Below are 27352 nucleotides of genomic sequence, written 5' to 3' on the forward strand. Positions count from 1 at the left end.
TTTTAGTACGTTAAAGACATTTTATGACAATGTATAGTAAAATACTTATATTATTAATTATATATATATATATATATATATATATATATATATATATATATATATATATATATAATATATATATATATATACCCTTTATAATTTAAAGGTGCAGTAAGCGATTTTTGAGAAATGCTGTTGAAAGTGGATCGGACCAAGCATCACAACACATTTCAGCCAATCAGCAGTAGGGGGCGTATACGTTCTAGTGATGAACAATTCGCTCATTTTGAATGAATCTTTAATATGACTCGAAAACAACCAGTTGTCTCAGAGAGTGATTCATTCATTTTGTGTTTACTAAGCATGCGCAACATCCCATAGGTTCTGTACAGGAAACAGAAATGATTAGTTCACTTAGTTCTTTTTCACAAAAAAAGAACGAAGGACTCAGACCTGAGACTCGAGAGATATACTAATTTTTTCAGTTTCTGCATTCAGCCCATGGGGCTGTGACGTGATGTACGTATGACTCAAACCCCGAAGACTGGAGAGGCAAACTAATCATTTCTGTTTCCTGTAGAGACATGGCCTTGTCTATGGCAGTGTTTCTAAAACTGGGGTACGTGTACCCCTGGGGGTACGTGAGGTGACAAAAGGGAACAAAATGCGGAGTAGTTAATTTAACTCTACCATACCTTAATAATAATATTAATAATTAATTAATAATTAATAATATTAAAACCGAGCATGTATTTCTAACTGGCAAAATGCCGTAAATCCATTACATTTAATCAAATTACCTCATGTTTTGCAATCTAAAATGACTGCATCCACACAAGCAGCATGCATTATGATAGATTGCATGCAGAATCTGCTGCCTTAAATCGCGCTACATTACTGCCGTTCTCCACAATGCACCTTTGTAAAAGTGGGGATTTAGCACTTGCAAGAAGAACAAATATAAACACAGATAATGGCTTTATATCAATTAAGACTCAAACTTTCTTCGATACAAAAACATACCTTGTGTGAGGTCTTGTATTTAATGTTGATAACGAGGAAGAATGCAATTGTACCCAAATATCCACGACTGCAAACGTGCATTATTAGACAACAGGTCAAAAAACAAAACGTACATTTTAAACACTGTCAGTATTTACTCTATTTTGCAACGAAAAAATATTTCTAACGAAAACCAGAGCAGAACTACAACACACGAATGCGGCTTTGAACGAATCGTGAGAGTCAATGATTCAATGATTCATTCACAGCCACTTGCTTCGTTACTGAATGAATGACTCGATGACTCACTCATAAAACAGTGACTTGCTGCCACCTACTGGCAGTTTTAGTTTAATATTTAAAAGTATCACTTCGTTTTACAATCATTGCATATTTCTCTATTAAACATTTTTTATTTAAAACATTAAAGGATTAGTCCATTTTTAAATACACTTTTCCTGATAAATTTACTCACCCCCATGTCATCCAAGATGTTCATGTCTTTCTTTCGTCAGTCGAAAAGAAATGAAGGTTTTTGAGGAAAACATTCCAGGATTTTTCTCCTTACAGTGAATTTCAATGGCTACCAACAGATTGAAGGTCAAAATTACAGTTTCAGTGCAGCTTCAAGGGCTTTAAACGATACCAGATGAGTAATAAGGGTCGTATCTAGTGAATCGATCGGTCATTTTCGGAAAAAAAAATACAACCGTTTATGCTTTATAAACAAAATATCGCATTGAACGTACTTTCCGCTTCCGCATTCTTCATAACGCTTACGCTGAATGTTCTACGCCTTTCCTATTCTACTTACGGAACGAACGCGGCGGCAGTTTCGTTTTTTTCCGTAACTTGAATAGGGAAGGCGTAGGACATTCAGCGTAAGCGTTATGAAGAATGCGGAAGCGGAAAGTACGTTCAAGGCGATATTTTGTTTATAAAGCATAAACGGTTGTATTTTTTTCGAAAATGACCAATCGATTCGCTAGATAAGACCCTTATTACTCATCTGGTATCGTTTAAAGCCCTTGAAGCTGCACTGAAACTGTAATTTTGACCTTCAACCTGTTGGTAGCCATTGAAATCCACTGTAAGGAGAATAATCCTGGAATGTTTTCATCAAAAACCTTCATTTCTTTTCGACTGACGAAAGAAAGACATGAACATCTTGGATGACATGGGGGTGAGTAAATTTATCAGGAAAAGTGTATTTAAAAGTGGACTAATCCTTTAATTATTTTATAAAGCTATTCATAAACGTAAAAATATCTACTGGAAAATCAATTTAGCTGGGACTTGATGAATGAACAACACGAACCTGACTTAACAACTAAATTCTCGCCTAAAAATTTTTTTTTAGGCTAAAATGTAGTTGTTTAGACCTCAGATATGCGATTTTTATGTAAACATAGCACCTATTTATAAATTTGTTTAGACACTTTCGGAGATGTGAGCTGCAGGCCATCAGCGACCATTCAGTGCTCATGTACCCACAGAGAACAGCTTTGTCTCGGCCAGTCCCTTGGGAATTTGCCGCTGGCTCCTATGTAGATAGTGCCTATAATTTGCTTTGGGTATATTAAATGGGCAATCTTTGGTCTTATTACTTGTTCCAGAGCTAATAGATTTGGCTTAAGGGCTATATTAATTTTCATTACTTTATATTTACATTTAAATTAAATACTGTACTAACTAGAGCGCTGCTTTTGTATGTTTGACTGAACTGTTTGCTTGTGTTTATTTCCTAATTTACTTCTTATACTGGTATAATGGCTATTGTTGTTCATTTAAATTGTTCAATAAATAATATTTTATATAAATAACATGCCATATTTTTTGGTATTCAGAAAGAGTCCGCTAGTGATTTCGACTTCAGTGAAAGTTAAATTAATAACTTTCACAGGAACTATAATATAAATGAGCAATACAACACAAGTAGCCGTGTGATATGGCTGTATATCAGTACACTGTTATTGCCTACGGCACTCAGATATTGCTAATTTATATTATATTATATTATATTATATTATATTATATTATATTATTATATTTTATTTTATTATATTATATTATATTATATTATATTATATTATATTATATTATATTATATTATATTATATTATATTAGATTAGATTAGATTAGATTATACTATATTATATTATATTATTATAAAACTTGGAAAGTGTGAAGTGATTAGGTCCTCTTGCAATTTTTGTGATATGCATGATGTGCATCATACAACCAGTGAACAGACTGTGGATGGTCTGTGGACAGGCCATTTGTGGCTAAAACTATAATAATGAAGGCCTAAACCTTTTCAGGCCTGAATGACCTTTGGTATTGTGAGTTACAATAATGTTTGTACCCAGTGTAGTTAATGTAATTGTAATATGTGTGGGCTGGTGGGCAAATTGCAAAGTTAATTGAAAGTAAGAGGAAACAGCAGGAGTAAACCGAGTCAGGTAGGGGTAGTGACAGGTTAACGCCAATAAAATATTGATATAAGTCATTTGGTAAGGATGGAGGGTTTTAAAGCTGTGCGGTACTAATTTTTATTTTTATGTGGGAGAGGTCAGTACGGCAGCAGGTCAGAACAAAACTGGATATCACAACCACTCCAAAGAGCAGGAGAGGGTCTAAGAAAGACCCCGCACTCTCATAGTTTAAGTGATAGCCCCATAATTCTGAATCATAAAAGCACAGCTGGAAATTACAAGGCAATAGCAATAAATCATATATTTGAGATGTCTGATGAATGTGTAAACTGTAGAAACTTCCTGGATTCATTTCCTGGCTTTAGTTGGCATCCTTGTTTGTTGTTTACTTTAAAAATATTACCTTTGCAGTGCTTCCCACAGGTTTGAAATATACTTGCGGTGGTAGCCGGGTGAAAAATCCTCCTATTACCCACGGCACAAAAATGGTCTACTACATGTGACAAACAAATAATATATGATTTTTAACAGTATTTTTATTTATTGAAATTAATTTGAATTACATAGCATACTATTACATTTATTTACATACTAATATTATGCATTATTATGCATTGTAAATTATGCAAAATTACAGCATTTAAATGGTTCTCCTTTTCCTGTGTTCTCCTTGCTGTCAGATAGTGTCTCTCTCAGTGAATGGGACACAGATTTTACAAGTAAAATTTATAAAATGAATAATAAATGTGTCAAATAATGTTCATAGTCTTTTCTTCCTGTGGTGGAGACTACAATAATTTACTATGAATTAAATGGAAATCAAACTAAATACAATTTATTGTGTAACCAAAATCCCAATAATGCCCAAAAGAAAGAGAAAACACTTAGCGTGTGACTTTTAATTATAAACAAGCCCGAAATACACCGGGACATTTATTTTGAAATGCCTGTACTATTGCAGGCTGATCCTTCAGATTCTTACAACCGTATAAAACATTTTATATAAAGGCCATGAAGTAGACATTGTAATAATTCATCAACTTGAGTTCATTAGCAATCGCTTGGCATAAATGTGCGCTTTTCATTGATTGAGAATCACTTTGGAGCAGTCTGAAGCGCTGTTGCTCGAGCTTGTAGAACACGCAACAGCGCCGCCTTGTGACTTTGCAAAATGCAGCACCCGTGGGAATGTTAGCGGGAGCAAACAGTTCTGACGCACACATAACGAGCAGGTACGATACGCGGATGATTTCATTATCTTGCGCGGATATAAAAGTATAAGATGATAAAAATAATAAAAGCAAAAATGTGTCTCCAAATATACTTGGGTGGCCGTTATTATACCTGGGCGGCCCGTCCAAGTAAAGTCTATGTGTGGGAAGCACTGCTTTGATTTTCGTGGCATAGATTCAGCAAGATGCTAGAAATATTCCTCAGAGATTTTGGTCCATATTGACATGAAAACATCACACAGTTGCTGCAGATTTGTCAGCTGTACATCCATCTCCCATTCCACCACATCCCAAACCCTACTGGACTGAGATCTGGTGACTGTGGAGGCCATTTGTGTATAGTGAACTCATTGACCTGTTCAAGAGACCAGTTTGAGATGATTTGAGCTTTGTGACATGGTGCATTATCCTGCTGAAAGTAGCCATCAGAAGATGGGTACACTGTGGTCATAAAGGGATGGACGTGGTCAGCAACAATACTGTGGTGTTTAAATGATGCTCAGTTTGTACTAAGGGGCCCAAAGTGTGCCAAGAAAATATCCCCCACACCACCAGCCTGAACCGTTAATACAAGGCAGGATGGATCCATGCTTTCATGTTGTTTACACCAAATTCTGACCCTACCATTTGAAGGCTGCAGCAAAAATCAAGACTCATCACACCAGGAAACATTTTTCCAATCTTCCATAGTCCAATTTCAGTGAGCTCTTGTGAATTGTAGCCTCAGTTTCCTGTTTTTAGCTGACAGGAGTGGCACCCAGTGTGGTCTTCTGCTGCTGTAGCCCATCTGCTTCAAGGTGTGTTCAGAGACGCTCTTCTTCAGACCTCGGTTGTAACGAGTGGTTATTTGAGATACTGTTGCCTTTCTATCAGTTCGAACCAGTCTGGCCATTCTCCTCTGACCTCTGGCATCAACAATGTATTTTCAACCACAGAACTGCTGCTCAGTGGATTTTTTTTTTTTTTTTTTTTTTTTCAGATCATTCTCTGTAAACCCTAGAGATGTTTGTGCATGAAAATCCCAGTAGATCAGCAGTTTCTGAAATACTCTGACCAGCCCGTCTGGCACCAACAACCATACCACATTCAAAGTCACTTAAATCAGCTTTCTTCCCCAATCTGATGCTCAGTTTGAACTTCAGCAGATCGTCTTGACCATTTCTACATGCCTAAATGCATTGAGTTGCTGCAGTGTGATTGGCTGATTAGATATTTTCTTTTACAAGCAGCTGAAAAGGTGTACAGGTGAACGGGTATATGTCTGTTTTCAGAGAGGTTTCTCAAAATGATCTCCACTCAAACTTCACTGCACATTACTTCACTAGGGTTCACTTGCTTCTTTAAAGTTTTCTTTTACATTAAACTGGGATAGGAAAAAGTATTTTAACATCAAAAAAATGCACACTTCACCTTTAACATCAAGTGTTAAGTTGAAAAGCCCTTTTCTAAGAAATCTGCCCTTGAAATAATTTGCCATCGATATGGCATCTTGGCTATATCTTCATGCATAGGCACTTTCAATTATGCAGGCCAGTGGAGGGAGACAGAGTGTGACGTTTCCAAAGTTTAAGCCCAGCCTATACAAAACGTGTTTCTACAGGACCCTAGAGGGAACAGTTTCACACTTGAGAGATGGTTAAAGGGGAAATCTCTCCACTGCTGCCGCTTCCATTAACTTTCACTGAGTGAGGTTCGGAGATGAAGTAGGGTTATGAGATAGGACTTTTGGAAGCCTGCGAGAGAGAATATGTCATTTCATATTGTTGTAGTGAAGCATTGGAGGTGACAGACTGTGACTAAAGGAAAAACCACCTACTATTCTCTTTACACTTATGTATGTGGGTGTTTCTGGGTGAGATTTTTTTTCTTTTTCAATAATATCTCAAAATGTGTGATAGTGGTGAAATCTGTCATTTTAAGGAACATTTAGTCTCATAATGCATCAGAATACTGTTTAGAACACCCATTTAGCAACAAAGCAGAACATCCTAGTAACTGCATAGCAAAGCACTGAAAACCACTCAGAACACCTTAGCAACTGCCTAGGAATGCTCTGACAACCACTAAAATACCCTAGTGTTGTGGTGCCACATTTCTTCATAAAATATGGAAATCTGGTTTAATAAAATCGCTCATGGTTTATGTTTATGTGCATCCAACACTGCAACTCTGCCTTGCCCTCAGGTGCTTGAATTTTGAATCATTGACCACTAGGTGGAGACATATTTATAATAATCGTAATTTTAATTTATCCCTCTCTGTCAGATTACCAGCAATCACATCTGAAGAAGTAATGACTCAGTATACAAACCAAGTACTGTAGCAGTGACTTAAACCATGGTAAAAGCAAATTGAAAGAAAAGAATCAGTAGTTAAGTGTTTTTGTTTTGAGAGATAATTATCATTATCTACACTAAATTTATCTAAATCAGTGGATCTCAATTCACACCACACACTCACGATTTATACCCAATAAAATACTTTGCTTTACATAACTAGAACGATGTATATAAAGAGGTATCTAAAAATAACTAAACACTAAGCAATGTCTCGATTTTTAGTTGTTTTAGCTCCATTTAATGTTTTTGTCTTAGTCTTTTTTAAATCAGTTTTAAGTAATCTTGAGACCCCCTTGGAAGTCTGAGGCCCCCTAGTGGGTCCCGGCCTCCTAGTTCAGAAACACTGGCCTAAATAGAACTATGTCAATTGGCTAGTGCACTTAATCTGTTTATTTAAAAAAAAATGTATTGTGAAGATAAATACTACATGATGAATGCAGTTAAGTTTATGTAAAAGGGTATGTAAAAGGGTATTGTGTACAGACCTCATGCTAGCCTCCATATTGAGATCATAATACTATGCTTAAAAGCAGTGCACTCTAACAAAATAAACATTTTGCATAAATCACATAATTCTCATTAATCACAGTCACTATGAAGGGCTTGGGACAATGCATGTTCTTTTGGTGCCATCCAGTAGTGATGTTACATTCGACACCAAAGCTTGTCAAAAAACAAAACAAAAAAAACAAAACACATTTAACATTAAAGCACTGTAATGGCGCTTGATTCGTTTTGCCAAAAGCACGTGATCTATGAAGTCCGAAGCTTTGTGAGCCTGAAAACATACTGACTGCTTCAGTACCTTGTTCAAAAGAAGCAAATCATAATTTGTATATGAAGCCAAATGAACTTTGCCTATGAAATAACAGTCTAAGGACTGAGACAGTTAAAATAGACAAATCACAGATTTAATTTTATAATTTATGTTTCATTTATTTTACTTATTTTAGTGCCAGTACACTGACACAAATTAATTACTTCTACAATGACCATTACAATAAAATAAAGAATAAGTTGCAGAACCAGCGGCTGTAACAGAACACAGCCCTTTAGTAGGTGCAATTCATTTTTGTGGCTACACGTGTTGAAAAGCTTCAAGCAATAAACAATTTTGCAATACAGTTAAGAGAGAAGCTTTGGTTGTCTAGCTATCACCAGACCACGCTCAATTTAAAATTGAACATTGGTCTGGGGGGGTCTGTATGTATTTTCTACTGCACAAGAGGCATGATCAACGAGCATTATTTACGCAATTGGATAGTCCTTCAACCAATCAAATCAACGATCTGGGTGATGTACTTTTCAGAGCAACGCGAAAACTCCAGACAGGTTTAGTTTGTATTGGTTTGTAGCATTGATCAGCGGTTTGCAGAAGCAGCAATGGCATCGAGCGATTTTTGCAGGTTGTGCAAAAAAAACATGAAAGTGAGTGGTATTTACACCCACTCGAGCGATTTGTTTGCTAAAGAAGTCATTCAGCATCGTCGAGAGGTTAAAAGGAATTGGATTGATGGTCGTGCTTGCCGACGCTTCTCTATCGTCATCGTGTTATACCCACCAATAGCGAGCAAGGTGGATAAGCCAGTCTGTGATTGGTTCCCGCAAAAGTGTAACAGAAGCAGTAGAAATGTATGTATGGGTTTCCAGACTGAGTTGCCGGGCGAAATCAAATCGCCGGCAGATCAGGCTGGGTTTCCCAGTCTAAAGCTTTGGTGCTTCATAAACATTTATTTAACCATCACTGCCATCCAGTATTGTCAGGCTGCCATTTTCTTCCAGTGATTAGTCACGTGGCATTTATGGCTCATGTGATTGGCTCAAAAACACCTGTATCCAGATATCACTGGTTACATCCAAATATGCATTCTTCCCTACTACACTAAAAATGAAGGTTCTTTATTGGCATTGATGGCTTCATGAAAAACCTTTACCATCCATGGGAAATTTCAATTCAACAAAAGCTTCTTTATAGCGGAAAAGGTTTTTGTATTAAAATATTCTTTAAATGTTCTTTGTAATGCTTGTTCCCATTAACTCAGGAAACTAGGGTTATGTGAGTAACCGTAAACGTTCCATTTAGATACGGTTCACTCACATTGCATCAGTTTGCTGATGCTTATGGGGATCTAATAGCACCGTGCTACAAGTGCAGAACAGAAGCCGCTATGCGAGCTGACAACTTAGGCCGTGTGTCCACCAAAGCGTTTTTTCCAGCTGCGTTTTTCAATTGTTTTCAATGGGAACGCTGCGTTTTTTAAACGCCATGAGCGTCTTTTTAATGCTCAGACTGTGGTCGGAGCCTGACTACATAGTACATAAGCATTTAGACTGACAAGACCCATGTTTGGAGTGCAGGGATGTCCAGGTTGAAAAATCTGATGAATGTGGAGAGCGAGGACCAGCCAGCTGCCGCACAGATATCTGCAATACAGATTCCGCTGGACCACACTAAGAGGAGGCCATACCTCTAGTGGAGTGGGTCCTAGGGGGCACAACAAGTCAATGAGCCAGTGCTATCGCATCCACAATTCGAAACTGGCAGCCCTTTAGTGTGGCCTCCAAAGCTTACAAACAGCTGCTCTGATTTCTGAAATCATCTAGAGCGCTCAGTATACACTCTAAGGGCCCTGACAGGACAGAGTGGATGAGGCCCCCCTGAGAAACTTAAACACCAGGTCGTGTTTCCCAATCGATTGGCCAGCTACCGAGGTGTGATTTGCCATGATGGCCACCACGAATACTTTAAGCGTGGAGGGGGCGCGCCCACTGTCCAGCATCTCCTACAGAAACGTGAGAACTGAAGCCATCTCACATTAAGCAGGGTCTATTTTCTGAGCTAAACACCAGTATTAGAAAACAGACCATTTCTGGGCATAGAGGCGCGTTGTGGAAGGGGCCATCGCCTCCGAGATTGTTCTCATAATCTCCTGGGGAAGGCCTGACAGCTCCCGTCGAGGGGCCAAACATGCAGGTTCCACAACTCCAGTTGAAGGTGCCAAATCGTCCCCCCCACCAGGGAGAGAAGGTCACTCCTCAGCCGTATGGGCTATGGAGCTGCTGATAGTAGCTGGACCAATTCTGGGACCCAATGCTGGTTCTGCCAGCATGGTGCCACCAGAAGAACTGAACATGCTTCTTCCCAGATCCGACTGATAACCTACGGAGGGCTACAGGAGGGAAGGCATAAAGGCGCAGACAAGGCCACTTCTGGGCCAGCCTGTCCATTTCCTTTGAAAAGTATATCTGGCAGTGAGAGTTCTCTTCCGTCATGAAGAGATCCACATCAGCCTGACCGAAGGTGCGCCATATCCCATTGACCACCTGGGGGTGGAGTCTCGCCACGTGACAACATGTCTGCTCCTACATTTGAGGAGCCCGGCACGTGAACTGCCCTCACTGAGCAGAGGTTCTTCTGTACCCATGAGAGAAGATGGTTCACTGTCTGTGCAGAAGGCAAGACCTGAGACCTCCTTGGTGGTTTATAAAGGCAACCACCATCCTGTTTTCCAAGCGGACCAGGACAAGATGATCCCAGAGTTCCAGCTGGAACTCCCTGAAAGCCAGAAACACCACTGTCATTCCTAGGTGGTTAATGTGCCAACTCAACAAAGGGTTCGCCCATGAGCCGAAGGCTGTTCTGCCATCGCACAGGGCGCCCCAGCCCATCTTGGAGGCGACCACTGTTCTCTTGGAAATTGAGCCCAGCATTACCCCGACCTGGTAAAAGCGGGGTGATTTCCAAGGAACCAAGGCTTTGACGCAGCCGTGGGTCACCTCGAGAGTGTGACAGCACGTCCACCACGCCCGAGGCAGGACACGGGCCTTTAACCAGAGCTTGAGTGGTCGCATGTTGAGCAGGCCAATCGGAATGACTGAGGAAGCTGCCGCCATGAGGCCCAGCAGCTTCTGAAACCTCTTGAGGGGGTGAAAAGACCTCACTTTCAATGAGGTCACCATGCTGCTGATTTTCAAGGCGCACTCCTGTGAGAGCCAAGCCAGGAATGAAATTCATTGGCTGGGGAGCAGCAAGCTCTTGCCAAAGTTGACCCTAAAGCCCAGGTCTTTCAGATGGCTGAGAAGCAGGGATCTGTAGGCACATATCTCCAATTCCGATTTGGCTATAAGCAGCCAATCATCGAGGTAGTTGAATATGCGGATTCCCGTCTGTCTCAGAGGGGAGAAAGCTGCATCTACACACATTGTAAAGGTATGCAGAGCTAGAGAGATTCTGACTGGAAGGACTGTATATTGTATATTCATAATTGATATGAAAGTAGGCATCTTTCAGATCTACTGATATAAACCAATCCCCAGGGAGAATTTGCGCAAGGATTTGTTTCATAGTAAACATTCTGAAAGGCCGTCTCATGAAGGCGCAATTCATACATCTTAGATCGAGGATGGGCCTGGGACCACCATCCTTCTTGGGGACGAGGAAGTAGTGGCTGTAAAAGCCTGACTTGCTGCGTTCTATGGGAACTTTCTCCACAGCGCCTTTTTCCAGCAGAGACTGAACCTCGGCTCTGAAAATATGAGAACGATCATCTGAGACCGAAGTGTGAATCACGCCCATGAAGCGGGGCGGTCTGTGAGCGAACTGGAGCGAGTAACCTTGTTCTATTATCCCCAAAATCCAGCTTGACACTCCATGGGATGACTTGCCATGCCCTAAGTCAAGCGGCAAATGATTGAAGCACTACAGGCTGCGTCTCGTACTGAAGCAGGAGAACAGCATCTGTTACAGCATTGAGAGAAGGAAGAATCCTTGTTTCATGAGAATGTTAAAATTTTGTTTGGTTCACTATAACAGCGAGACGGGGCCCAGAACTGGCAACAAACACATTTTCACATTCACATTGTTTCCAGCGCCCTGAACTGAAGGGGGACTGGAAGACAAGCCCACTTTGAGGGTGGTCGAGCCTCGGAGATCGCTGAATCAGCTTGCTTGCTGAAGCATTATTGTTCCGCTGTGAGCAGCAAGAGATGATATTCGCTCTAAAGGAGAAAGATTCTTATGATATGGCATTTTTGCATGACTTATATAGGCAGTCAACCCTACCCGTTTTGGCGGGCTGAAATGCCATTTGTCTGTGCAGATGCACAGACATGAACCAATCAGGCTTCAGGATTCTGCGAAAATGGAAACGTCAAAACCCGGAAGACTAATTCACCACTGGTTCCCTCAAGATTTTAGCATGGGGTTTTATAATGGAGGTTTTCAATTTATCAGTAAAATAAGGTCTGTGGTAAACATAACTTGACGATACTTTGACGTTGCTCCCACGATGCCCACTTTTTACGAGCACGCACTAGAGCAAGCTCCGCAGCAGACTTCTAATCAACGGTCAAAGCAGCATTACAGTGTGGACTCCTAGGAAGACTGTGAGTGTTAAGGGTGCCATTTGGGACAGGGCCATTATAGACCTTTTACAGACTTCTCTACTTTCTCATACCTCCTGCTGGATCTTAAATAGTGTTAACACAAAACTGACCTAGTTATACTAACAATGCTGGTTATTAGCACATCTTCAGAATATTCAGGACTTGCACATACTATCCCATAATCCCTCTGCCGTGTCAGTCTTTGGAGCTCTCAGAGGAAGCCTCCTGGCTCGTCTCTGTGGCATGGGCAAAAAAAGGACTCTGTCCCGATTCCACCCTATAATCAGCGCTTTTAACAGCTCTCATTTTCTGCTGTATATATAACTGTAATTGTCAGGCAATACTCCCATGGCAATGCATATGTTCTGTCGTTTACAGTACATTTCAGAGCATAACTGTAAGGAACCAGACAAATTTACTGAAAAACACACACACACACACATATAACACAAAACCTGCAAACAGTATGACTAAATCCTGTAATTTGAATGTTTGTAGAGGAAAATTAAATAAGAGTAAATGAGTAAATATAATTTAAAAAGATATATAATTCAATGCTAAATGTCAAACAGTACATATGAATAAAGAAGACAAAATTAGCCAGAACATGACACTTAAATACTGGGCCAAAACATTTTCTTTATACTGCATTTATTTTGCCTGATTTTTAAAAATGTTTTCATGAATATCATGTGGTCTGAAGACTGATGGTTTCAGGAGTAGTGAGTGGTAATGTTATGTTATAATTTTGATAAATTGTAGGAGAATAAACTATACATTTCTTGTCATCTCTGATTAATTTCAAAGTGGAATTTTCAAAATAAAGGCAGATAAAATTGTGCAACACTGCGACAATGCGACATTTTGTCCCATTTCTAAAAATTTATCAGAATTTTTATTATCATTAATAAAAATATTCATAAAGATTGTGATGCAAAGAGTGTATTTAAGAAAGTATTTAAATGTGCATTTTTTGTGGTAAATCTGCCTATAATAGAGCTATAATTGTAAGTGTATACTAATATAATTAGAATTATTTGTGTAAGGCCTGTTTCTTAGCTTTTCCTGACACACTTTCATAATAATTTAACAAAATAACTTGGGCTTCCATATTAAAGTGTCACACATCTGTTGATCAAATATAATGTGTCACCTACTTGTGCCATGTGCAGAATGGACAAATGCATTGATATGAGGGTTGGGCTGTGTCTTGTGAGCGTGCAGTGCTTTCAGTTAGATAGACATACTGAATGTGCACAATGTCCTGGCTGGCAGTTACAACTTTGGACGAGCATTTTCCAGAGCTCTTACAGGATGAAAAACAAAAACACAGACTTTCACAAACACACATTTATTGATAATGAAGTCCTTGTGCAATGGATCATGGTACACAGTGAGCAGAAAAAACAGAGTATTGGCAGCTAAATGAGACCTTATATGCCATATTTATTCACATTTGAGATCAGTTGTTTCCATTGACTACTGTAATACTCATCACAAAACAGTAACATGAGTTTTACATCACGTTGGAGCTTCTGGAATGATTTTGGTAGTACTTTCCTATTTATTTGTGTCCTGGCTGTGTCCAAGTGATCTTACAAATAATCTTGAACACAAATATTTCATCCCTGAGAGTATTGCAAATTACAATAAGAGCTTAAACTCTCAACAACTCCATGAAAAACTCCCAGAACAGTGCACAATTAGCACCAAAAGATAATAATAATATATATATGAAGTTTGCTGTGATTTATGACTTATTTTCCAGAGCTCTTACAGGAACTCGGTGACCCTTCAGTAGTTGGTGACATCACTTTGTAAAGAAACATGCATGCATATAGACTGAACCAGTAATATGCATGCACATAACATTACCGTTTTCACAAATTCGTGTTTTTGTAGTTTACATGGAGACAGCAACAGTATAATTTTCAAAAATATCCACTTTGAAACCTGTTTTCAAAAGTTTGCATTCAGGCCTCCAAAATGCTGTCGCCGTGTAAATAAAAGGCCAAAACGCATAATTATTATTATTTTTTTTTTACATTTTTTGTGTAAATGGGCTGATACCGTTATCGATTTTGTGTAAACTACAAAAATGTGAATTTGTGAAAACAATGATGTCATGCGCATTACGTGTTTAGCGCAGCGTTTTTTAACTAAAGTAAGTGACAACTAATGGCCTGGCATGCATGATACAGCGTTTTCAGTCATTTCGTGGATCCGGTTTGACAACGTTGTTGTCTGTACGTGAAAAAACACAAAGGAAAAGCTTTTCCATTTGTAGTATATCATCGTAAACGTAAGAGTGAAACAGTATCACTATTTTCTTTATGTACTACTAAAAAGGGAGTCATATAGGCTTATGACAGAGTGGCTTTTGAAAAAGAAACATTTACACTACCGTTCAAACATTTTGGATCTTTTATGGGTCTTTTGGATCTTTTGGTTGTTTTCTGTTTTCCATTTGGATATATTTTAAAATGTAATTTATTTCTGTGTTGGCAAAGCTGAATTTCCAGCATCATTATTCTAGTCTTCAATGTCACATGATCCTTCAGAAATCATTCTAATATGCTGATTTGATGCTTAAGAAAAATGTCTTATCAATGTTGAGAAAAGAAAAAAAAAATTGTGAAAACTGAGACACATTTTTTAAGGATACTTTAATGAATATAAAATTCAAAAGAAGTGCATTTATTTGAAATATAAATCTTGTGTAACATTATAAATGTATTTACTGTCAATTTAATGCATCCTTGCTAAACAAAAGTATTCATTTCTTTCAAAAAAAAAAAAATTACTTACCCCAAATTTTGAATGGTAGTTATTATTATTATTGTTATATAACTAATTATATAATAGTTACAGAGATTATATAAGTACAACTATAATTATAAAGTATGAGTATTACTAATTGTTAATTTACTTTGTCAAATGCTTCCATATATGCCATGCCTTTTTTTTGCCTTTGCTAAAACTGATTTTTTTTTTTTTTTCCCATCTGAGAAGCCACTTGAATTTATTACATTTTTATTTGGTATGAAAACAAAAACACAGACTTTCACAAACACACATTTATTGATAATGAAGTCCTTGTGCAATGGATCATGGTAAACAGTGAGCAGAAAAAAAAAGAGTATTGGCAGCTAAATGAGACCTTATACGCCATATTTATTCACATTTGAGATCAGTTGTTTCCATTGACTACTGTAATACTCATCACAAAACAGTAACAGGAGTTTTACATCACGTTGGAGCTTCTGGAATGATTTTGGTAGTACTTTCCTATTTATTTGTGTCCTGCCTGTGTCCAAGTGATCTTACAAATAATCTTAAACACAAATATTTCATCCCTGAGAGTGTTGCAAATTACAATAAGAGCTTAAACTCTCAACAACTCCATGAAAAACTCCCAGAACAGTGCACAATTAGCACCAAAAGATAATAATAATATATATATGAAGTTTGCTGTGATTTATGGACTGAAATCAATTTATGCATGAATAATATTAAGAACATACAGTAACATGCAAATCATAAATAAACATATAGGTGAAATAACAGATCAAGAGTAACAGGTGAAAGTAAAGGTACACAACAGAGAGACAGAATAAGTCATATTTGTGATCTTACAAAAACAGTATATCATGGAAAATTTAAAGTTGATTTAAATAATATCTAGGCACAGAATGGGCACAAATGATTCACTTAAGAAAAATCACTCACGTGTGTATGAAATCATCCGTTATGGATTATACTTTATGATAAATAACATGAGGTTTTAAGATAAACAGTAGGAACAAATTACATATCAGTTCATTACATGCACAATAACCATTGTTAAACAGCATCTTGTACTGTGCAAATAATTACAAACATAAAGACTGATACAGTACAGCTGAAAAAAAAAAAATAACTTTTTGGATTTATAGACTACTTTAAGACCTATGTAATGCTCTGGCCCATAAATATTATTCCTTGAGTTCAAGCTAGATTTGAACTCATCACTAAATGCTGTAGTGATGTAGCTTTTTTCAGGACATTGTAACAACATACTCCTTTATACTCATAGATGTTAAAAAAAAGCTTCAAGTACACTCTAGACTAAGAAAACAAGTTCCATTCATCCACAAATCAAAGCTTCAAGATGTTAAATGAATATTAAAGCAGTCAACCATTTAGCAAGCATTGATTAATTCTATGAACTGTCAAACTAATAAAACTCTCATCCAGAAAATGTGTTTAACGATGTATTAAATAAATAAATCTTCAGCATATACAACATCCTTTGTTATCTTTTGGGATTCAGGAAAGTCACAGAAAAAAGATGAAAAGGTCTATCAAAAATGGAATGAAGGCATAAATACAAACAAACAAACAGAAGTGTGTGTTTAAAGATGGTAGTGAATGACGCATTTCTACCAAAATACTGACAGTCCATCAATAAAGTGCATAACTCAAACAAAAGAACCGAAGTTAGATATAAAACTCAAAAATGAACAGAAATAGTGAACAAACTGCATTTGGATGTCATATAAAATAGATCATATTGGTAATATTAAAGACCACGGACTTACTCAGCTTTCTTCTTTTTTGTGTTTTTGTTTTGTTTTGTTTTTTTGTTTTTTTGTTTTTTTTTTGTGTGGGGGGGTAAATATAATGAAAAATTAAACATTTTTTTTTTTTACTCTATAACAACATTTATTATATTATTATTCTATAATGTCACAAAATAAATATATGTAGACAACAACAACAAAAAATAATAATAATAATGAAAAAATTGTTATTTACTAATGCTAGTCTTATGGTCCCAAGAACTATAAATTTTGCATGATGTTTTTATTTTAATCAGCTGATAAGGATAAACAATCACAACTTAGCCTCTGAAAACAATGTCCCAGTTTCTCAATGGATATTAATTAAAGGATCAGTTCACCCAAAAATACAAATTCTGACTTCACTTACTAACTCCAAACTCATATGACTGACTTTCTTCTGTGGAACACAAAGGTGGATTTTTGAGAAATATCCTAGCCACTTTTTTCAGTATAATGAAAGTGAAAAAGACTGGCTATCAAGCTCCAAAATGACAAATAATGCTCTATAAAAGATTCATAAAAGTATACTCCATGTGTTCTGATGCAAAGTGTGTCAAGAACAGACTGACAATTAAGCTATCATTAAATTAAAATTTTGACATCTGTGACTACAACTGGGAGGAAAAGAACCTCAAATACAAAAGACTCAAAGAATTTAAATTTTAAGGTGAACTAATCCTAAAGTTATATTTCTTTTGGTTGATTTCCAAACATCTGCTAGACTAAATTCAATTCCATGGAGAAAACCATTTAAATGGGTCATGACATGAGAAATCAAATTAGCCTTGATCTTGACATATAAGAGGACTTTGTACCATTAAAAGATCCTGCAAGTTTCATAGCTTAAAATGTCCATTTATTTAATCAAGCTACAAAAATGGCTCGTTTGGATAATGTGGGATTTGTGACGTTACACTGGCAAATACATTTGCATATGCCTGCTCCAGAGCAAGACATCGACAAATAGTTTTACATCATCACAGCATAGGCCCCACCCACCGACATTCAGTCGCTTAAAGGTTGACAGTTGCCTACACTGGATGTTGCGTCGCGTCAAAATCAAAAAGAACCCATTATAATGACTGACGCTGTCTACACTGGATACAGTATACAGATGCCTGTTCAGTTTCTGACATCTGCTAATGCAGGGGTCGCTAAGTAAGTTTGGTATCGGGCCAAAAACAATTTCACCACTAGTTGGCGGGCCAGAACATAGTCAAAAGATAATTGATGAAAAAAAAATTGCAACTAGAATTGCCTGTGACAGACTGTTACAGTGTCTTTTGTAACTGGTATTGAGCTGTTACTGTGTTAAATCCTGTAGTAGGACAGTCATTAACAAAAAGCGGTGGCGGTGTCCGGGTTTTACACTGGATAAATTAATAAAGCAGAGTAGTGACACGTAACCTGGCAAGTATCTTCATTCACCAACTTGCAACACAGACCGCCTTGCTAAAACACATATGTGGGAGATGGATAAAAATAACTCAAAAAATAAAAGAGGACTTGAATAAGCCCATTAATGGCATGTTTGAATCATGCTCTTAACGAACTATGTTTTATTTCCTCTTTCCATATTGTGAATAATAAATGTGTATCATTTTAATTTGCTTGTTACACAATGGAGCCTAACTTATTGTAATAATTATTTGATGTAGCCTACTTTTACACTCAGAATTATTCTTTGGCATCCTCATGTACTAAACTGCATTTATTTAAATTGTTTGTGTGCTGGAGGTATGCTATTACGTCGTGTGCAGACTGATATTAACATTTAAGCTAGCTGGTGAGAGAAAATGGCACTATCAAAGAGTCTACAGAGGAAAGTTGAAAGGGAAAATAGGGCAAACAAAGAAGAATGGAAACACAACTATGCGTTCATCCTACCTAGTTTGTGAATGCAAAGCCGGTGTGTCTTATCTGCAACGAAGTTGTCGCTGTTTGCAAAGAATATAATATTAGGGGCCATTCACATGTCGCGTCTAAAAACGAGTGGAAAACGTGGCCGTGCTGCTTTCTCCTCCTTTCCAAAGCGCTTGTGCTCCCGTGGTGTCTGTCATTGCTATGCAACCATGAACTGCGCTCTCCAGACAGATCTATTTCAGAACCAGCGGCTATCAAAATAATCTGGCTGCGGGCACGGGCCAAATATTATTGCTGGAGGGCCAGTTTAGGCCCGCGGGCCACCTATTGCCGACCACTGCTTTAACGCGTCTAGTTTAAACAGCTCGTTTGCGTCTCCATACAAACTTCAAGTTCAGGTACTTCAGAAAGATCCCAGTGTCGGAAACAAGTGGACGGTTTATTTTAATGGCGTCCCGGATCATGTCAGAGGATTATATGTTTGTTCGTAGCATTTCGTTTTGAAAGTGATGCACAGTGTAATGGAGAGTTTGCAAAGAAACTTTTGTTGACAGATGAAGCAGAAACTGTATTGGATCTGACAGCAGCTACATCACAAACGGTAAGTAAATGATTTCATAATGCTTTGTCTGTAAAAGACAGTTTTATGTGGATAGTGTTTTCAAAACACATACTCATGGGCACTAGCGAGTGGGCGCTGATACTCTTTCCTATGCAATGATGTTAGCAATTCATAACAGTGGCTGTTTATTGACAAGCTTTAAAAGATCCGCCCCTTAAAAACGGATCACTTCAGACAAAGGGTCAGAATAAATAATCGTTTTATATCATTTATACGTTTTTTTGTGTGTGTGCAACAAAACCTTATTAACATTATAAGTGAACCTCAAGGAACATCTTAAAATAATAATTAAAAAAAAAAAATCCATGTCATGACCCCTTTAAAATTTAGCAGATCTCTTCCACTCAGTGGTGCTACTGCTAGACTCTTCTGAGATCAGTTGAGAATATCTCTCTCTCTTTCACACAGTTCATTGTCCAAAAAAATCCACATTTCCAGGACCCATTTATGAACATCCTCTCCTCTCACCTCTCTTTATTAGGCTCAGATGAAGTTATTGCTGATCTGACGCTGGTGTTCAAATAAATCCTCAATTTCAGCACTGTAGGCATCACCTGTGAAAGAAAAGTGCATCAAATAGGGAATTTAGATACTAGTGCGCTTAAGCATGAATGCATGTTGTGGTTCATTCACTGATAAGGGGATCATACCTGCATGGCAGCCATACATAAACACTCTGTGCCCATCATATCTACATCGACAACGCATGACGTTGTTCATAAAGTCTGATTCAGCCATATCCAGGGACGGATTTACCTCAACCTGACAAAACACACACACAAGAATGAATAGAGCTAGTAATTAGGTCAATTTGTAGGGCAACCCAGAAGTATAATTCGTCATGGGTTCCCTCAGGTATTACTAATGGTTTTTTTTAAAAGCAGTTTAAGGACTTGTACTTCTACACCTTGTACTTCTGTAAACTCGGCAGATTGCAGTTCTGGAAAATGGTGTCACTGGAGACTAAAGGCATCCTGATTGTTTCACACCTAATCCTTCACCTTAATTTATGGCGTTTTTCACTTCCAGCCCTCATTAACAATTATATATCACTTATAAATGATTATATACACAAATTGTTGGTAGTTATTAAGATTAATGTGGTTTGGAATTGGTAAAATGTGCTTAGAAAATATGATCAGAGTATCGACTTAATAATTATTATCATCTAATAATTATATAACAAATCAAAGAGGAACGGTATTAAATATAGCCGTTGTTTACAATGCCAGCCTGGTGTCATTTCATAATGACATTGTAAAAGTTTCACAGTTGCAGACATGCAGAACCAATAAGGATGTAGAGCTTGTAAGGAAATGTTATACAATCAGATTGCTCATCAAACCACTTTACAAATCGGGCCCACCAAACCAGACTCTCAAATTACTGTTATAAAATCGCAATATAATAATTTAATAGTCCAGAAAGATGCTGTAGGCAGGGTATGAAGAGGGTCAAAAGAGCATCTTTGAGCTATAGTTTGTTATAAATGTAATGTGATTATGCCTACTAGGCTAGAACTTTTTAAACGCTGATACAACAGTTCTTTTATTTTCAAATATCTTTCCTAGTAGCCGAAGGTAATTATTCTGTGAGCACATTCAAAATGTGAGTCTCACTTATCTTTTTTTTTTTTTTTTTTTTGTACTTTTAATGACAGTGTGCAACTTTAACTCTGGACTGTGGAGAATCTGGGTCTGTCTGAGCATATGTTTGAGTGAGAAAGCGCCTGTAAAACAGGCGGGCGTAAATTCCTCTGAACCTAATTGAGCATGTCTAATAGAGGGGGATAAAGCACGCTTTTCTCCTCCAGCAGGGAATGCTTAGCAATGGGTTATTTTTGGTGTAGAATTAAAGACAAGCAAGTCAAGGAAAGAGCAACAGGTTTGCTTGGTTCATGAAGTATAGATGCTTCATTTACACAGCCTCTTTGCTCAGACGGGGTTGGCATGGGATAGCTGGCATCATTCTACATGGAGTTGGGAATTCTGACCTTTTGAGTATCACCACGTCTCCTTGCTGTGCCATACATAGCAGCAGCCCGATGCCGGTTTGTAATTAGCATCTTCCAAATGTGCTTAAAATACATGCAAATCTATCATGTCGACATTTTGAGCAAATAAATCTTCAAAATGGTCAAAGCACAAAGGTACACTGTAATTAAAACAAAGCTTCACATCAACCTATATTTTACAAATGGGATGTATAAATGGCCTCTTGATTGGCCCCTAAAGCGGCTCTTTGATTGGCTGGTTCTGCATGTGAAGCTCAGCTGCGGAAGTGCCTCCCAGCGCCCACAGTGATTTGGATGATTAACATGTTCCAAAGTTAATGACAGAGAAAACGTGGATAAACTGCATCCTGAAAAGAATAGTGAAAATGTTTTGAGCGTGACTGCCATCTTCCACAGTTTTATTTCACCTGCATGATGTAGTCTCCAGGTCTCACATCGGTGATGTCTATCCACTGGCAGTCAATATCGTGGCGGTACGTGTCCCAGCAACCCACTGAAATGCCTTGATCTCCATAATTGTAACACGAAAAGCGTTTGTGAAGTCCTGAAGAAAAACACAAAAACAGTTTTTGAGTATTTTCACTTATAAACCAAATTGTATAAGGTTTAAAATAACTATATAATGGTCTTTTACCATCAGGGCAGTAGGTGTCTTCCAGACAGAAACTGGCTTTGTGCCCTTCGGCCACTCTGCTTCCGTTGAGTGTGAGGAGGTCATAATGTGTGAACACTTCAATGCTGTGATAATGCCTAAAAAAGTAGAATCATATAATTAAGTGGTGATTGCCAAGGCAAGAATCACTATTACTATTGCCCATACTGTACATATCTGCCCTGCTCGTGCTAAGCACATTATAGCTTGTTGCACAGATGTAAGCTATTTTATTACTTTTCAATACAAAAAAAAATGTAACTCCATAAAGGGTTAATTCATCCAAAATTGAAAATTCTGTCATTTATTACTCACCCTCATGTTGTTCCACGCCCGTAAGACCTTCGTTCCTCTTCAGAACACAAATTAAGATATTTTTGATCAAATCCGATGGCTCAGTGAGGCCAGCATTGCCAGCAATATCATTTCCTTTTTAAATGCCCAGAAAGGTACTAAAAACATATTTAAAACAGTTCATGTGAGTACAGTGGTTCATCCTTAATATTATAAAGCGACGAGAATATTTTTTGTGTGCCAAAAAAACGAAATAGCGACTTTATTCAACAAAATCTAGTGATGGGTGATTTCAAAACACTGCTTCATGAAGCTTCGAAGCTTTACGAATCTTTTGTTACAAATCAGTGGTGCAGAGCACCAAAATCATGTGAATACAGTAAACAAGGCTTCATTACATCATAAGTGTTTCGAAATTTCAATAGTTCACGTGACTTTGGCAGTTAGATAAGCACTCCAAACCACTGATTCGAAACAAAAGATCCGTAAAGATTTGAAGCTTCAAGAAGCAGTGTTTTGAAATCGCCCATCACTAGATATTGTTGAATAGAGTCGTTATTTTAGGGGTTTTTTTTGGCACACAAAGTATTCTTGTTGCTTTATAATATTAAGGTTGAACCACTGTAGTCACACAAACTGTTTTAAATATGTTTTCAATGCTTTCTGGGCATTGAAAGTGTTAATTGTCTTGCTGGCAATGGAGGCCTCACTGAGCCATAGGATTTTATCAAAAATATCTTAATTTGTGTTCCCAAGATGAACGAAGGTCTTACGGGTGTGGAACGAAATGAGGGTGAGTAATAAATGACAGAATTTTCATTTTTGGGTGAAATAACCCTTTAAAAGGGGCCAGAATGTCAGAGAACTAGTGACCACCCAGAACACCTTAGCATCTGCATAGAAACATGTTAAAAACACCCAGAATACCTTAGAAGCTGCATATGCCCTGGTGACCACACAGAACACCCTAGAATCAGTTACAAACCACTCAGAATACCTTAGCGAATGCATAGCAACATCCTGGCAACCACTCACAACACCCTATAATCATGTAAAATGTGTTAAACATCATTCAGAATACCTTTGCAACTACATGGCAACATACTGGCAACTACCCACAATACCAGTCACTGTGATTTTGCCAAGTAAGGCATGTTCCTGGATCAACATCTTTTGTTGATCCTGGAACAACATTCCTGTCCAAAAACATAGTCATAACCCTATCCCTACCCCTAAACTTAATATCTATCTATAACTTATCTCTAAAATCAGAGGGAAATGATAGGCGAATAACACTGATGTAGAAGCACCTAACCTTGGTTGTACACCTAAACTAACATAAACTGTAAACGTGTCCCTCAAATCTGATTGGTTGACTGGAATGTTGTTCCAGGATCAACAAAGATTTTGATCCAGAAACATGTTCTACTTGGTGAAATCACCCAAGCAGAACCCAATTTCACCAAGCAGAACATGTTCCTGGATTAACATCTTTGTTGAGCCTGGAACAACATTCCAGTCAACCAATCAAATTTGAGGGACAAGTTTACAGTTTATGTTAAGTTTTGGCTTACATCCAGGGTCAGGTGCTTCTTCATCAGTGTTATTCACCCATCATTTCCCTCTGTTTTAGGGATAACTTATGGGTAGAGTTAGGTTTAGGGGTAGCTATATGGTTAGGATAACATTTTCGGACAGGAATGTTGTTCCAGGATCAACAAAATATGTTGACCCTGGAACGTATTTAACTTTGCAAAATCAGGACGTGCACTTTATTTTAAGCATACAAAACAACATTTATGATTCATATCAGATTTTGTAGCTGATTTTAAATATGTTATTAAATTGTGTGTTCAGCAAACTGTTTTTGGGAATTCGGGATTCCCCCATTCAAGTAGATAGGACTTAGCCTTGGATACCCGAAATAGCTGCCTGGAGGCGTTGCAAATATTGCCGCAGAGTCAACAGACTTTCCTTGAAAGGGACTTTGATAACACTCACCCACAACACCCTAGAAAAATGGCGGGAGTTTTGCACACTTTTTTCTAGAATATGTAAAAATGTAGTTGACTTATATTTCATGCCGGCTTGTGAAGGGGCAGAACAAAGGTTCACTATGGACCCCTGTCTAATGACCTCACTGCTCCTACATGAAGGTGTTGGCTGCTACGGTAACACCCTTACAGGAAGTTGTTGTTATGCTGACAGGGTTACGCTTACAGAACTGTTTATTCAGCTCGTCTGAATAGATGGCTTTCAAATGCCAACTTCTCTGATGTTGTTTTAAAAGATTAATAAAACAGGTTTGGCATGCGAACACGCAAAGCCCACAACTCCTCCACAACAGAGCGGCTTGTTCCCACAGAATGGGTTTGCAATTATTTTCAGAACATATGTAAAGGGAGTGGAGGTGCTCAAAGAAGCTAATTAATCTGAAAGATGACGGCAAGCTTGCTGACCACCCATGACCTGTTTTATAAAGAGGAGTGTACGTGCCTTTCATTGCACATTGAAATGACTGACTGAACTGAAAGGAAATGTAACCACAAATACTCTTCTAGAATAAAAGAGCGTCATACATCAGGATTATTCCTACATTATTTAGTTCCATGTGCTGTCTGCATTATTTTAGTTCCTGAGTCATTAAAAGAATATATGCAAAAGCTGGTTCTGAGTGTTCCAACTGTGGAGGATGCAGCAGACTACCATGATCTAATCAATGTATTTCACTGGGACTGTACACTGATGCAATGCAGAAAATTACGCTTGACTACACCACATGTCTGAATATATGCACAGATTTTACATAGCCATGCAAAAAGAGAAACAAAAAGACATATAAAACTCAATTTTAAAATAATTTAAGAATAATACATAAAAAGATAAATAAGCAATTATAAAATGGATTGAAACGAATAAACAGGAAACAAAAAGTAAAAATTATAATATTATAAAATATTAAGAACAATACAAATAATACAAGATAATATTATTACTAATAATAACCTGAATTGTTTCTTTAAAATTCTGAACGTGTGCTCGACTACACCACATGGCTTGTATTAAATTAAGATAAAAATTAATAATCTGAAGAGAATAAAAATAACTAACAAAAAATGAAAATAAAAATAATTTAAAGCTGCAGTCTGTAAGTTTTGCCTCTTTGTCGCCATCTCTTTTTGAAACCTGCAATTGTAGTTATTTGCGGAATTATCATCTTCACGCGGGTTGTGGCTCCTCAGCGCGGATGAATCTAATGTTTGCTGTCAGTCACCACATCGGTGTGGATACTGTACTTCGGAATCACAGATTCTGCATCTTGGAAGTGTGACCAAATTAAGAATTTTCACCAGAAAATGTCTGCCCTTTTGTTCTGACCAACTGAGAAAAAAGCATTAGCCTACAATAAATCATTTTTAACACTGGCTGGTTATATACTTGCTCAAAATTAGATTTTGGATCATTTTTAGCCAAAAAAAGTTACGGATTGCAGCTTTAAATACTCATTGCACAGTGCTATTTGAGTGCATTAAGCACAGGGTTAAACTGTATTGCAGGTAACTAATGAATAAGATTCAGTTTGTGTCACAATGTTTTGCACAATTTATACTGGAACAACTTTTTAAACAGAATGTCTTGGAGTCCATTTTCATTATGCATCATACTGTATTCTCAGCAAGATGACCAAACTATACAATGTTTTCCCAGCAGCACTCAGGCTGCTGTTTCAACAAAAAAGAAAGAAGGAAATCCTCACCTGTGGCACTGGTGCCAGGTCCAGGACTCTCTTGAGGCGCGTGGACGGAAGTCGGCTCTGCCCAAGTTCATTATACGAGAGGAGAAACGCAGGAGGCGGCGGTGCCCGTACGGCCACTGCATACGGTTGGCAGAGGAGGAGAGACAGTTCTCTTCGTGTGCACAGGTGAGCAGGTGCAGAGGCCTGTCTTCCAGGTAAGCACTCTCCTGCACGAGCTGTGCATCCAAAACCAGGTCAGGTGCCGCTAAAACAAGATGTTGATTAATTCAATTGGATCATTCAGTGCAGATAAAATTATAATATCTATCAGATTTTGTCATTCCAAACACTTACTTTCAGAACAGGTGACACCTGCTGCTTTAGCCCCGCCTCCTCGAGGGCAGTGGACGTAATTATTACGACGGCACTGCTGGATGGACATTTCTGTTCCCACACAGTGAGTCCCACTCAACAACACTTCTTCTGCTGCAGGGTCTCCTTGCCAATAATATGTGTCCTATACACAGGAAGGCCAAATCTTATTTGTCTGCATATGATATGTTGCGATTTTAAAATGCAATGAGATATAATGTATAGACTTCATGAATCAGGGTAGTAGTTTTGGGAAGCTGATATGCCCTCTAATTTCATGTTTTATTCAGCATTTCCAATTTATTTATAGTATTATTTGTAAATAATGCAATTTTTTGCCCAAATTCATCCACAATGACCTGAGAGACTGATAAAGTTATACAAAATACGATTACTTCAAGTTATTGCTTCTAAAGGTGGTTCTAGAAGCTATTGAATCATAGGGTGTACTTAGTTTGTCACACATGGCTCCTCCAGTTTGACTTTATTTTTGTTAAATAAATAATGACATGGTGTAATATGTGTTGCTGTTCATCTGAGGTTATATTTACATAAAAAAGTCCTTAAAAAGACCAGATGATATTTATTATGTCCTGATATTTATATATATACAGTATATATTAAAATGTGATGATTATTTTTTATTTAATTGTAATTAAATGAATGCTGAATTACTATGAAAATAAACAGACTTAATTTTCATATATATATATATATATATATATATTTTTTTTTTTTTTTTTTTTTTTTTTTTTTGTTGATTTGGGTTTGCAATATGACCTTAACATTTCTTTATGAGATTTCATAAAACAGAAACAG

The 27352-nt window shown here is 37.6% G+C and overlaps 1 protein-coding gene across 2 annotated transcripts in view; it reads right to left on the minus strand.

The window, feature by feature from the left end:
• Positions 1-15530: 15530 nt before the first annotated feature.
• The window catches only part of loxl4 (lysyl oxidase-like 4), a 55253-nt gene continuing 43431 nt past the window's right edge, over positions 15531-27352 (minus strand). For both annotated transcript variants that reach the window (XM_048205569.1, XM_048205567.1), the window contains exons 10-15: positions 26516-26678; positions 26183-26426; positions 22114-22229; positions 21887-22023; positions 20116-20227; positions 15531-20019 (exon numbers count right to left, since the gene is read on the minus strand). In XM_048205569.1, the coding sequence (XP_048061526.1) occupies positions 19949-20019; positions 20116-20227; positions 21887-22023; positions 22114-22229; positions 26183-26426; positions 26516-26678 (843 nt within the window). In that variant the 3' untranslated portion in view covers positions 15531-19948. The remainder of the gene's footprint in view (positions 20020-20115; positions 20228-21886; positions 22024-22113; positions 22230-26182; positions 26427-26515; positions 26679-27352) is intronic.

Source organism: Megalobrama amblycephala, linkage group LG10, assembly GCF_018812025.1.
Source record: "Megalobrama amblycephala isolate DHTTF-2021 linkage group LG10, ASM1881202v1, whole genome shotgun sequence".
NCBI lineage: Eukaryota > Metazoa > Chordata > Actinopteri > Cypriniformes > Xenocyprididae > Megalobrama > Megalobrama amblycephala.